Below are 14,810 nucleotides of genomic sequence, written 5' to 3'. Positions count from 1 at the left end.
GCATCTACATATCGATCACAAAGAGATGCTAGCTGTTCAAAATGCCCTGACAGCCTTCAAGGACCTACTTCATCCGGGACAACTACTGATAGACAGACAATACCACGGTCATGTGGTACATAAACAAGCAGGGAGGCACTCATTCCTACCCCCTTTGCAGACTAGCCATGATTTTGTGGGACACAGCATTGACTTAACAAGTGCATCTGCAGGCACAATTCCTACCAGGAAAGATAAATACTCTGGCAGACAAACTAAGCAGAAACCTCATGGATCCCCACGAGTGGAAATTGGATCCACAAGTCTTTAGCATAACAACAAGGAAATGGGGATGTCCGGACATAGATCTATTTGCCTCACCTCACAACTGCCAACTAAAGAGATTCTGCACAAGGACTCATCACAGACAAGCATGGAAAGTGGATGCCCTATCTTTCACCTGGAAAAACTTAACAGTATATGCCTTTCCTCCTCTGCCTCTCCTCCCCAAGGTACTCCTAAAGGTCAGACAGGAGAAGCCAAAAATGATACTGATTGCCCCGGACTGGCCACACCAGTACTGGTATCCAATCCTAAGGAGCTTGTCTCAATGCCCAGCTTGGACCTTACCTCAAGTACCTCATCTACTGTCCCAGCAGAAAATCAGATCCTGCACAGCCAACTCAAGACCTTAACTCTGGCAGCGTGGCGGATAATGTAGTCCTACAAAACACACCTCTCACTAAAGCGGTGATGGATGTCATTTTGGAGGCCAGGAGGCCTAGTACTAGAAAATCCTATGCTGGAAAATAGAAGAGATTCTGTGCTTGGAACCAGGCACAAGGAATTGACACTGCTGTACCAAACATTCCTTAGACTTTGCAATACTTGACTGAGATGCTGGACAAAGGTCTATCTTTTTCATCTATAAAAATTCATGCCTCTGCTTTTTCGGCTCATTACAATACAAAGCCATCAATCTTTTCTCATCCTTTAAGGCAGTACCTCAGAGGGGTCAAAAATTTAAGGCCTCCAAGGAGATCACCAATACCGGCATGGGACATCAATTATGTCTTGGAAAAACTCACCCTGCCTCCTTTCGAGCCTGCCGCTGCAGCTGATATAAAGTTTTAATCTTGGAAAACAGCTCTGCTCCTAGCAATAACTTCTGCAAGACAAGTCTCAGAGCTACAGGCACTCACGGCTGTGGAACCTTTTTATCATTTTTTATCCAGACAGGGTTTTTCTGAGGACAAACCTGACATTTATGCCTAAGGAAGTGTCCAGTTTGGCCCTTAACCAAACTATTCATCTGCCTACCTTTTATCCAAACCCACAGAATAGGGGAGAGAATTCTGCATTCTTTGGACATACACAGACAGCTATGCTTCTGCTTGAACAGAACCAAAGCTTTCAGAAAGAGCAATTACTAGTGGCACATGCTGCAGGATCACAAGGAAAGGCTATCTCAAAGCAGACTATTTCAAAGTGGATAGGCCACTGCATTCATTTCTGCTATTCTCGACATGGCAAGCCAGTACCTAAGGGTATTAGGCCACATTCAACCAGAGCAGCAGCCACTTCAGCAGCCTTCCTCAGGGGCGTACCAACCAAAGACATTTTAGAGGTTGCTACTTGGAGTTCAGTGCACACCTTCACAAAGCACTATCACTTACCACTCTACTCTAAATCCAGGGCAGGCTTTGCCACTGCAGTTCTGCAGGTCCTAATAGCCACCCCTAATGCTATTTAGCTCCAGCCTCCCAACCTTAGCTTTGGGATTCAACCCAATTGTAATGACTGCAACAGTGAAACACGAAGAACATAGTACAGTTGTTTACACTTACCATAAATGTAGATGTTCGAGTGTATTCAATGTTGCAGTCCAGGTTACCCACCCGCCATCCCCCTTTTCTTTGCTGGAACTTATCTGTACTTCTCTATTCTATACAACCTTTATGGTGTATTTGCTTGTAGAGGAAGGCAACATTTATACTTTGGTGCCTGCATGTTTTATTGGCATATTTTAGCCTACCCTTTGGGGTGCACCTGACATCTGGGGCAAGAAAAACTGAAGAAAATGGCGTCGGCTGCATTTTTTATACCCCTGGCGCACTGACGTCAGGAAAGAGGCGACAACAACCTAGACTTTGGAATTCAGGCCGACTGAGGGTAGCCTGCCAGCAGGATAACCCAACTGTAATGACTGCAACAGTGAATACACTCTAACATCTACATTTATGGTAAGTGTACACAACTGTACTTTTCTCTCTCTTTATTTGCTATCAATACCTTGGTTTCTTTGCTAATTTTCTCCAGTAAATTCCAGCCCCCTTGCCTATTTTCTAAACTCCTACTTTTGGTCATCTCTGTTGGTAAATTCTCCTTTCTCCATTTCCATATTTGCTTTGTTTTAGAATACTTTTTGTGACTTTCTGAATATAATAAAAGTTCTTATAGGTTCATAGGTAGGTGCTAGGCTATCTGCCCAAGGGCATTTATAAGCCTAGCCAGTGTGTCTGCTTTCGCCGCCCCATTGATTAATTAACTGAGCCTCTGTCAAGCAGAGCCAATGAAGTGATCCCAGGGGTGCACTTTGTTACTCATCCACTCAAGGCTTCTCTTGAAGAGTGTTAGTGAGGGGCTCTGCCTAATGTAGTTAGGAATTTTCTTCCAGAGCATGGGGAATCTATGAATGTGCAGAGACCGCTGTGTATTTTGTATTCTTTTGTATCCTTCACCCCAAACAAGCAATGAAAACCTGTGTCCAAGCAAAATCTGTCTAAATACTTGATGGTCTTATTTTTCTGTTATGGTCAATATGAAAAAAGTTAAATAAAAAAACAAAATCTGAACTGGAGTGTAAAATAAACTAATCATAAACATATAACTGTTGATGCTCAAAAGCAGCAGTAACAACCATTTTAAGTGCTTTCATCCACTTAAATCACTATGGACTTCATCAGATCAAATGCATTCTCCCTTCGACAACTTTTAAAGCAACACAGCACTGCCATCTAGTGCTTAATTGGCAACATTCTTTTTAAAACAACAAAAATAAACAACGTATCAAATGTATCAAAATGCCATCCTAAAAAATTGTCATCTTAAGCACTTATATTGTATGTATAGAATATATATTTAATTAAAAATTGCACTGTCAAACACTAGATCTTGTTTTTTTTTGTTAATTAATAAACTTACTATAGAAACTCTGTTAATACCAGAGGGGTTCATAGCATTTAATAGCATCTGCCAGTACAATTCACGCCTGTTTAAGTTGGACTTCCAATTGCCACCCCTCTCAAAATGTACTGTTTCCAAAACATAAAACAATTTTTTTTTTAATTTTTACAATGATTGGAATGTTAACACAGGACATTATTCATATCTTTTTTTTTCCCTAATAGCATAGTCATGTTGGTAAATGCTATGCTTCAGTGCTTTCACAGTCTTCACTAAGTAGAATGCTGGACAGATGCTACACTGGAGAACAAAAAAAAAACTGATAAATACACGCAAGGCTACAGAGATACCAACTGAAGTTTTGTTATAAAATAAAACAAAAGTGCTAACATAGGTTGTTTGAGCTGGTTTTGTTGGCATCTCTGCAGTAGTGTGTTTTTTTTTTTTTTTTTATCAGGTGCTGCACTGGGCCAGATACACTGCCCCCCGATGTGTTGCAATTAAACTTCCCATTTAGATATACAGACCTCGGCTGATTCCCCACCATAAAACTGGTGCATTCATATATAAACCTACGTTAGCTGCATGCCCCGCATTTGGACATACTTTTAGCAGCCTTGTTGTTCTCCCATTTCCTGTTGGATACATTTTAATACTTACCCTTAAGGTTACACCCAGTTTTAAACAGGTGAAATGCTGACCCAATTTTTCATCCAGACCCTGGACATTAAACTTGGCCCAGTTTTGCGTTAAAATATTTTTAACTCCCTTACTAGCACTACTAAAACTACACACAAGCTTTAATATTCCCAGTGAAACTGCATGGAATATAAGGGTCTCCAACTATTTAACAACCTCATCCCTCAGTTCTTAAAGTCTAAGGGATAATTTCTGTCACAAAACATCCTGCTTAAAATCTTCACTTCATCAACAAATCATCCTCAGAAATGAATTAACATAGTGTAATAACCTGTGTTTTCACAATGTTTTTCTTTTGCCATACAGGATGATGATTGTTGAAATGTAACAAGCTATTGGAATAAGTCTCCTTCCTAAAAATTGTATTAAATTAAGAGATTTGATGGTAGATTGTTCCATTAGGCTTCTGAAACTGCACAAAGGGGTGATGCAGTAGTGATGGACTGTCACTTATACTCCCAGAAGATGCTGTACTATTTACATGATGGGAATTTTTTTATGAATGTTAATAAGAATGAGATTAACTTAGCATACTGTCAGATTTGACTATTGGTTATAAGATATAGCTATAAATTCTAGTGTGGATGGTTCCTCTTTGGATTACCCAACAGTGGATAAACCAATAATATCAAACATTTTTGGCATACCAAAAGTGCACAAGTCAGATGTTCATGTTTCACTGTTGCAGTCATTACACTTGGATAATCTGCTGGCAGGTTGCCCTCAGTTGGCCTGATTAACCAAGTCCTGCGTCGGTTGCTGTCCATTCTTCCATGACGTCTGGTCGTCAGGGGTATAAAACATGCAGCTGACGCCATTACATCAGTCTTTCTTGCCTTGCGGTGCATGAAGCAGAAGCAGTTCACAAGTGTCGGTCGGCTGACTCCTGAAATTTTCATTTTTGAGTTTCAGAACAGAAGTCTTCAACTAAAAGCCAAGTACCCCATTGGGGAAACTTTTTCTTGCTCCTTACTGATGTCCGTAAAAGTTAATAATTGTATTACTTGTGGGAAGCAAATACCTCATAAGGATTTTCATTTGTACTGTATTCCTTGCCTAGGCCCTGACCACGACATACCTTGCTGTCGGTTTTGTGCTTTATTTAATCAGCGCACTATCCGTCGGTACATTTTTGTTTCTAAATATTTCGGTTCTCTGTTTAATTATCCAGAAGTGATGTCGGTTAGCCATCTAACTACCGGAATACTGAAAAAATGCAAAGAAAGAGATAGGCTGTTGAGGTCCAAAACTGCCGACGACGCTTCTCCTAAGCCAGTTGCCAGTTTGCCGGTACTCAGGCGCTTTCGCAGCCTCTGATACCCGCTACGTCTGATTCATGGGCCTCTACTGAGACCCATTCAGAGTCCGGTATGCCGCGACATGCTTCACCTATGGAGCCCATGACTGTCTCTACCTTGGATGGGTTCGGAGCCGCTGTGCAGGCACCGGCTTCTGAGGGTGTATTCAGGCCTACAGATTTGCATCTTAAACCGACTCCACCTTCAATACTAAGGCCTAAATCTCGATCTATGTCTAAAAAACCGAAGCCCAGGCCACGTGTTCAGGCTCCTATGCCTAAAAAAACAAATGATCAAAATGGCTGAAAATCTAATTATTCTAATCAAGGGTAGTCAACCCCCCCTTCTAAGAGGCCTAGGGCTGAACTTGACTGAGTCTTCCGAACAGGATTCTTTTTCTTCTGACTCTTCTAATGACCTGGATTTGTCCATACCTACTAACGAGGACTCTGATGTAGAGGATTCCATTCCCTCTGCTTCTCCCCCTGAGGATTTTTCTTTTGGAGAAACTTTATATACCTTAAGGGAGCATTTCCATTGGGAAAGTCAAGATTTTTCGGAATCCAAAAAGAGGCTTAGGGATTTCCTTCTACCTCAGCATAGGCCTTTGGCTATACCTCCTGTACTAGACATTGTCGATGTGTTTTCGGAGTCCAGTATGGCCCCTGATTCCCTGCCTCTGGTCCCTAGTAAACCAGACAGATACTGCAGGGTTCTTGAGTCCCACAAATTCCTTTTCAAAAATCCTGTTGCAGACCCTGAAACCATTTCTCAGGGGCCTAAGGGCATTAAGGCTTCTACTGCTAAAAATCCTACCCCTTCTGATAGAGACTCCAGGGCACTGGATAGATGGGCTAAAAAGGTTTATACTTCTGCATTCTTGGCAATTGGGGCTTTAAACTGTCAATTCCATATGCTAAAATATCAACAGCATATCATGGGACTGCTTAAATAGAAAATTATGTTGATTTCTGACTGTGTGGAAAATAGATTTACAGGATTTATTGCATTTAGCTGAACAAGTTGGAAAACATAACTTTGCAAAGTGGTTTTGATTCTTTGGAGGCCTCCTGCAGGGCTACTGTTACTGGGTCTGTGCTTAGAAGGCATGCTTGGCTTAAGGAGCAATCTCTGCCTGATCATGCTAAAGCAAAACTGTTGGATGCTCCTTTGCAGCAGGACCGTCTGTTTGGCAATAAGGCTGAAGAAGATCTAAAAAAGATGGAAAATAAAGCTAAATCTATGCAAACTGTGACATTTCTTACAAGTACAACCTCCAAGATTTAGTAGACACTGGCCTGCTAAGAACTAGTCCTTTCCAGCTCCTTCCAGAGCCACTCAAGCCAAACCCAGGCACTCCAAAAGCACCGGATTTCAGTCCCAAGGGACTTTCAGAACTAAGCAATGGGGTGCTTCCACTTCCAAATCTGGAAATAACAAGAGACCAACTTATGGTAAACAGTCTCAATGACGTTCCTTTAAGATTACCAAGCACTTAACTCTCAGCCGCCCCTTTGGGGGGAAAACTGGCTCTTCATGCAAAAAACTGGCAACTTATAACCCAGGGCAAATGGGTTTTAAATAGTGTCCCAGGGATACAGATTTATTTCCACATGTTGCCAACTCCAAACGGGTGGCCAGACCTGCCCCCAAATCGGTGGGCAGAGGCTCAGAAACAAACTTTTCCCTCCTAAACATGGGGGCTATTCAGCTAGTACCAGAAGAGGAAAAGGGACAAGGTTTCTATTCCAGACTTTTCCTGGTACCCAGAAAAGACAAATCATGGTGTCCAATTCTGGACCTGTCTACTCAACACCTCTCTGGACATTCCAAAATTTAAGATGCTGACTCTTGCCCAGTTACTTCCTATGCTAGGCAAGGATGCCTGGTTGGCAACTCTAGATTTAAGAGGCTTACCTGCATATCCCAATCAGGGAATCTTGCAGAAGATACCTATGCTTCAAAGCAGGCTACTTGCATTATCAGTTCTCTGCACTGCCCTTTGGCTTGTCTACTGTGCCCATGGTATTCACAAAGTGCCTGGCTCCAGTAATTGCATTTTGCTGGCAAAGAAATATTCAAATATATCCGTACCTGGACGATTGCCTAATTCAGGCAGAAAACCAGGCCAATCTTCTAAAACATCTGGCGTTTGTAAAAAGGGTTCTAACTTGTCTAGGCTACACCATAAACGAAAATAAATCACAACTGGTACCTTCCCAAAAAAATTACATTCCTGGGTGCAAGCTTGAATTCAACTGCCCAGATGGCTTTTCTTATGCCAGAAAAGCAAATTCATTTGGTGACTTTCAAACAGGTGGCAACAAAAACCCTGCTATCTGCAAGACAAATACTGCAAGCCTTGGGGTTCATGGCCTCCTGCATTCTTCTAATTCCATATGCAAGACTGCATATGAGGAAACTTCAGTGATACTTAAAAAGTTTATGGAGTCAGCATTGTCACAGCCTGGAAACAATGATTCCTATCATACCTTGCCTGCGCCTAGAGTTCCTATGGTGGGCAGAGGCCTGCCACCAAAACAAGGGACTGCCATTCACACCACCCCCTGCCGCCCAAACCCTAACTACAGACACATCAGACTATGCATGGGGGACTCGTCTGGCAGGGAAGTGCATTCAGGGCAAATGGAGCCCAAATCAAATGAACTTTCATATCAATCAAAGAGAAATGCTAGCTGTACAGAAATGCACTGACAGCCTTCAAGGACTACCTTCATCCAGGACAACACCACGGTTATGTGGTACATAAGCAAGCAGGGGGGTACACATTCCTACTCCCTCTGCAGACTAGCCATGGCATTGTGGAACACGGCCTTGAGCTACCAAGTACAACTACAAGCTCAATTCCTGCCAGGAAAGCTGAATATTCTGGCAGTCGAACTAAGCAGAAATCACATGGACCCACACGAATGGAAACTGGAACCACAGAGTTTCAACATGTTGACATGCAAATGGGGGAGCCCAGACATAGATCTTTTTGCCTCACCCCAAAACTACCAGTTGGACAAATTTTGCACAAGAACTCCTCACAAAAAAGCCTGGAAAGTGGATGCTCTGCCCTTCAGCTGGAAAAACTTATCAGTCTTTGCCTTTCCCCGTCTGCCTCTGCTCTCCAAAGTTCTACTAAAAGTCATACAGGACAAACCAAAAATGATTTTGATTGCTCCAGACTGGCCTTGCCAACACTGGCACCAACTCCTGCACAGTGTCACAAATTTCTCCATGGCACCTGCGTCAGACACCTTCCTTACTGTCTCAGCAGGAGAACCAAATTTTGCACCCTCAGCTCCAAACATTGAATCTTGCAGCTTGGCTAATTATTTAAATTCTCCCTTAGCATGCCTCAGCAAACCTGTGATGTATGTCATTTTGGAGGTGAGAAGACCTAATACTAGAAAAATCTTATGCTGACTAATGGAAAATATTTTGTGCCTGGAATCAATCTCAAGGGATGAACACAGCAGTGCCCAATTTACCTCAGATTTTGCAATACTTAACTGAGATGCTTCACAAGGGCCTGTCTTTTTCATCCATAAAAATCCATGCCTCTGCCATTTCAGCTCATTACAACACAGAACCCCCTCTCTTCTCTCATCCTCTACTCAAGCCAGAAATTTGAGACCCACCCATGAGAGTTCCAACCCCTGCCTGGGACCTTAACTGTGTATTGGAGAAACTAACTCTACCTCCTTTCGAGCCAGCTGCTACTGCATACTTAAAATTTCTTTCCTGTGAAAACAGCCTTCCTTTTAGCAATCACTTCAGCTAGAAGGATATCTGAATTACAGGCCCTTATGGCAGTGGAGCCTTTCATCATCTTTCATGCAGATAGGGTGTCACTCAGGACCAATCCATCCTTCATGCCCAAGGTGGTATCCAGTGTGGCTCTTAATCAGTCCATTCATTTGCCAACTTTCTTTCCCAGTCCACAGAACAAGGGGGAGTGGATTCTGCATTCATTGGATGTACACAGACAACTTAGATTCTACTTGGACAGGACTAAATCTCGAAGAAAATCTGAACTGCTGGTAGCATTTGCTGCAGGGGCAGAGGGGAAGGCTATTTCAAAACAAACCATTTCTAAATGGATAAACCATTGTATTCATTTCTGCTATAAGCACCATGGAAAACCTATCCCCCAGGGGATCAGATCTCATTCCACCAGGGCTGCATCTACTTATACAGCCTTTCTCAGAGGTGTTCCTACCAGGGATATTCTAGAAGCTGCTACCTGGAGTTCTGTTCATACTTTCACCAAGCATTATCACTTAGCAATTTTCTCTAAATCCAGAGCTGGCTTTGCCACTGCTGTTTTGCCGAGCCTTATAGCTGGACCTAATGCTATATAAATCCATCCTCCCAACCATAGCTTTGGGAATCTACCCAAATGTAATGACTGCAACAGTGAAACATGAACATAGTACAGTTGTGTACACTTACCATAAATGTAGATGTTTGACTGTATTCACTGTTGTAGTCTTGGTTACCCTCCCTCCAGCCCCCTGTTTTTCTCTTACTATATCTCTACTTTCTTTTACTATGCTTAAAAGCCTTTTTGGTGTATTTGCTTATGTTTGGATGTATATTTTTGTGTGTTTAATTACTTATATAGCTTGCTCCCCATTTGGGGGGCACCTGACATCTGGGGCAAGAAAAACTGATATAATGTCGTCTGCTTTATGTTTTGTACCCCTGACATCATGGAAGAAGGGACAGCAACCGACGCAGGACCCAAGACTTTGTTAATCAGGCCGACTGAGGGCAGCCTGCCAGCAGATTACCCAAATGTAATGACTGCAACAGTGAATACACTCTAACATCTACATTTATGGTAACTGTACACAACTGTACTTTAACAGTCCACTACTTCCACCAGTCATAGTAGCACTAGGTTCGAAAACTGAACCTTTGGCTATATTTGTTTTTCATGTTTTGAAATCATTTTTTGGCAGTAAAGGTGATGTCCTCGGAGACACCTGGCATTTTTTTGGACTGTTTGTGTCGAGTTCTTTTCAACAATGGTGCAACTTAAACTATGGATGTTAAGGAATTTTTATACTTATCCCACACCAATAAGGCTTGCAGTGGTTTTGAGATGCATTTATTTGTGGTACTGATTTATCTGCACACACTATTGATAGTATAATTGAGGCGATGAGGTTGGTATTAACTAATATTTTTGTTTATTTTCTGTTTTGCTCATAATAGGAGGAAAGAGCAAATCAGTAGAGCTTGAAGATGTAAAATTTCATCAGTGTGTACGTCTGTCTCGCTTTGAAAATGACCGAACAATTTCATTTATTCCTCCTGATGGAGAGTTTGAGCTGATGTCTTACCGCTTGAATACACATGTAAGAGGTTTTTAATTTTTTCTGTTTAATTTGTTGATCCATATTTTGTCAGGCTTGTATCTTAACTTTACACACATGAACTCTTACCAGCAATGTTTATATTCAGTGTTCATGTTTCTTGATTGAAGTTCATGTATACAGCATAAAATGTTAAGACACAACTTTGAACCAATAATAAGTGTTGCATTCTGGTTACTTTGTAATAAAATCTGCTGCAGAGTACAGAAAACATTCCAACCCACTACAGAACTGTTTCTCCCCCCTCTAATGCATCATCAAAATTCAGAGCTGGATGACATGGAATCAGGAAGTAAGTGGACAATTGCTCAGCATACAGAAAAGAGAAGTGCTGATTTATTAAACTTAATATAGATCCACTGAAAAAACTAAAACAACTACACAATTAAGAATAACAAATCCCACTTTGCAAGGGGGGGGGGTAATTATAACAAAAAGAAATGGCAAAGAAAAACTCTCTGCACTTGATCTTGAAGAATTCAAAACCGATATATAAAGGGTAATCTTTAGAATGTACTTTATCTTCGGATAAAGATAGAGTATTTTTCCTTTAGTTTGTGTAAAGAAAATTTAAAACTTAATTAGATATAGGCACATACCAGATAAGTATATGTCAGATTACTGAACACAGAACTGGTTAGGAGTCAACATACTGAATCCTGACCATTTGAAACCATAAATACAAGTCTACATTTTCTAGTAAAGTCAGTCTCCCTTAAAAATCCCATTTGTCACTTGATTATCCTATCACAAAACAGTGGGGAAAGGTAAAAAAAAGTACTACAGCGACTTGCAATAGCAAATGGCACTTTCCCAGTGAAGAAAACATTAAAACAATGTTTTTGAAGAGAAACAAGTCCCCATGCATCCCCCCCTCATACCCTGTATCTGTAAACTGCGTCTGAGATCAAGCAGTAGTGAGGGAAAAGGGCAACCTCTCTGCAACTACTGTAATGTGATTCTGCTACATTACCCATGCAGTCAACTGAAACACTTGCCGTATCACTCTAAGTGAAAAAGATCTCCTAAATGTATTTATTGTTAGCTGCATTGTAACTGTAAGATATGAGGTACAGAAAATAACAAGCACCCCTGAAAATAAAGATGAGGACATAAAACGAAGTGTTGAAAGCAGAGAGGCAGAAGTGTATGGTAGCTTGTTCATTTAGCCCTCTGGGCTGGTGCTGTGAACCAGCACCCCACCCGGTTGGAGGAAAATACAAAAAAAAAAAGGGACTTCACTGTAATACGCTATCCCCAGCAAAAAAAAAGTCCCTTTTACTGGCACACCAACCAGGTGGCCAGATGCATGACCCCCCCCCCCCCCCCCAGCCACCTGCCATTCAGGTCCTGTTTGTGCTTAACATATTTAAACAGAACAAAAACAATCTTTTAAACTGTAGCAGACAGTTGCTACAGTTTATACTCCGCTTGCACAGGGCACTAAAGTGCTCAGGATTTAGTTAAAAGTAAAAAAAAAAAAAAAAAAAAAATCAAACTTTGCTTCTTCCCCGTTACCTTTTCCCATTTGATTGTCTTCATGCCTGTCTGTGAAACTGCATATGCCCACAGTACTATCTCCTCAAGATCATTGCTTATTAAAGCATGTGTTGAGATGTCATCTGTCATTAAAACACTGTTACCTGATTTTCTCCCTGCTCATCCTTGTACTCCAGAGGAACCCTGGTCAGTGGTACCCGAAGCACAGTAGAAAAAACACATTTCATTCCTTAAGTCATACAGGTGTATGTATGTAAACCCTGATCTCAGAGCCAGCCTATGTATGCATTACAAAATGAGATAGAGAACTCTTGTGTTTAATGTTAGGAGTATGTTGGAAAAATGCTAGTAATGTTTGACTTTGACATCAGATGTTATAAAGCCATTACAAAATTAGAACTAAATGAAGTCTGTTAAGGTGTTTTTTGTTTACTTATGTTTTTTGATGCTGCTTTTACAAGCTGGTATTTCTGATTATTTGAAAATTTAAGTCCAAAATTAGATTATATGTTATGGTGTACCAAATGTATGTAAATGTAGAATTAATCTTTTTTTTTTTTACTTGTTGCATCTAGTAAATCTCCAAAAGGGCTGTTGTAGTTTTTATTTAAAATAAGTTAAAACCTGTTTAACTCCATGTATCCTTGATTTAATTAGGAAAAAAATGAAAGATATGAAAATTACAAATAATACATTGGTGACTGTTTAGTTTCATGATGCACTGTTAATCCTATAGGGTATTGGGCTTGAATCGTAGACATTCTTGCCTGTTGTCAACAATCCTCTAGTTTAGGAATTACAATGTTGTATCAATGTTTGGAGGGGATGTTGACTACTATTTTTGTTTTTCAAGTTTTTTTTTCTTTTGTTTTATTAGAAAATCAGGAGCCTATAAGTATGATCTGTTGTGGACCCCAGCTTGCCCCATTATGTTTTAGTGTATTGGGAACGTGTGTTTAATAATCTGTACTGGAACAGTTTTGTCTGTTTTAAAAGTTATATTGACATTTGAGTTTTGTCAAGGCTGCTCATATGAATGAGTATATTTCTTGATAATGTAAGTTTGTATACTACTTTCCTAAAGTTCACCCCCAATGTTCATAGGTAGGTACTAGGCTATTGGCCCTGGGGCCTATATAAGCCTAGACAAAAAATGTTCCCTGGCTTTCACCACCCAAGAAAGTTATTTTCCTGCACCCCTGTCTAGCAGAGCCACAGAAGTGATCCCCGGGGTGAATTTCCTATTTCCCATCCAATTGTCGAGATTTTTCTTAGAGGGCTAATGAGCTTTGCTTGACATGAATGGGGTAGTCTGTTCCAGAGCATGGGAAGTCTCTGGGACCAGAATCTATCTCTCCAGCATGTTCTGTTTATTGTGGTGGCAAGGTTTAGGTCCCTGGAGCATGTGGATTGGAGGGATTGGGGTTTCTTTGTGTAGCATGTCCAACAGATTTGGGTTTGACATGGCTTTGTATGTTAGGCAGAGGTCGCATCTGAGTAGGTGATAAACGACTGAGTAGAGCTGGAGTTTTTTGAGACTGTCTGCGTATGGCATCTGTTTGAGGATGGTAATCCTCTTAGTGAGGTATTTCTGTGGCCTTTTTAGTTGTAGATGTCTTGCGTGATGCATGCCAAATGGGGCATTGTACTTTGTAATGGGTCTGATGATGGGATGAGTAGAGAGGAACAGTGACTTCTTTTTTTTTTTTTTTGGAGGTGAACCCCTTTGTGATGTGTGCCACGTAGAAGGATTTCTTGACTGCTGTGGCAATGTAATTATCAAAGATCAAACAGGACAAGCCAAGGACAATCCTAATTGCACCAGACTGGCCACACCAGCACTGGTATCCTCTTGTGCGCAGTCTGACAGTGCTACAGCCATGGCACCTGCCTCAGACCCCTTCCCTGCTGTCCCAGCAGGGGAGCCAAATTCTGCACCCTCAGCTTCAGACCCTGAAGCTTGCAGCCTGGCTAATCCCCTGAACTCACCTCTGACAACCCTCAATAAGCAGGTGCTGGATGTCATTCTTGAAGCAAGGAGACCTAGTACTGGAAAATCCTGTTCAGAAAAGTAGAAAAGATACTGTTCCTAGAGCCAATCTCAAGGGATGAGCACAGTTGTGCCCAGCTTACCTCGTATACTAGATTACTTAACAGAAATGCTCCACAGGGGCCTATCCTTCTCTTCAATTAAGATTCATGCCTCTGCCATTTCAGCTCATTATAATACTGAGCCACCCCTCTTCTCTCATCCTCTGGTAAAACAATTCCTTAGGGGGAACAAAAATGTAAGACCCCCCCCCAGGAGAGCTCCTATTCCAGCCTTGGGACCTTAACTCCGTATTGGAAAAACTTACACTTCCTCCCTCTGAACCGGCTGCTACAGCAGAGTTGAAATTCCTCTCATGGAAAACAGCTTTACTTCTAGCCTTCACTTTAGCAAGAAGAGAGTCTGAACTGCAGGCCCTTGTGGCAGTGGAACCCTTCATTATCTTCCATGCGGACAGGGTTTCCCCTCAGGACTAACCCATCTTTTATGCCCAAGGTGGTGTCTGGTGTGGCTTTAAACCAGTCCATTCATTTGCCTACTTTTTCCCTAATCCTCAAAATAAAGGGGAAAGGGATACTGCATTCTCTAGACGTGCTCAGACAGCTTAGATTCTGTTTGGACAGGACTAAGCCTCTCAGAAAATCTGACCAGCTGCTAGTCAGTTTTGCTGCTGGGGCAGAGGGGAAGGCCATTTCAAAGCAAACCATA

At 41.5% G+C, this 14,810-nt stretch overlaps 1 protein-coding gene across 1 annotated transcript in view; it reads left to right on the top strand.

Moving 5' to 3' along the window:
* The window catches only part of AP1M1 (adaptor related protein complex 1 subunit mu 1), a gene marked incomplete in the record, with an annotated part of 1,516,013 nt that overhangs the window by 888,607 nt on the left and 612,596 nt on the right, over positions 1-14,810 (top strand). The window contains 1 exon segment of the mRNA XM_044090737.1: positions 10,392-10,534. Coding sequence (XP_043946672.1) covers positions 10,392-10,534 — 143 coding nt within the window.

The sequence above is a fragment of the Protopterus annectens genome, chromosome 13.part0 (assembly GCF_019279795.1).
Source record: "Protopterus annectens isolate FY-2018-M chromosome 13.part0, PAN1.0, whole genome shotgun sequence".
NCBI classification, from domain to species: Eukaryota; Metazoa; Chordata; order Ceratodontiformes; family Protopteridae; genus Protopterus; species Protopterus annectens.
The sequence above is the reverse complement of the archived record's forward strand: the minus strand, read 5'-3'. Positions and strand labels throughout refer to the sequence as shown.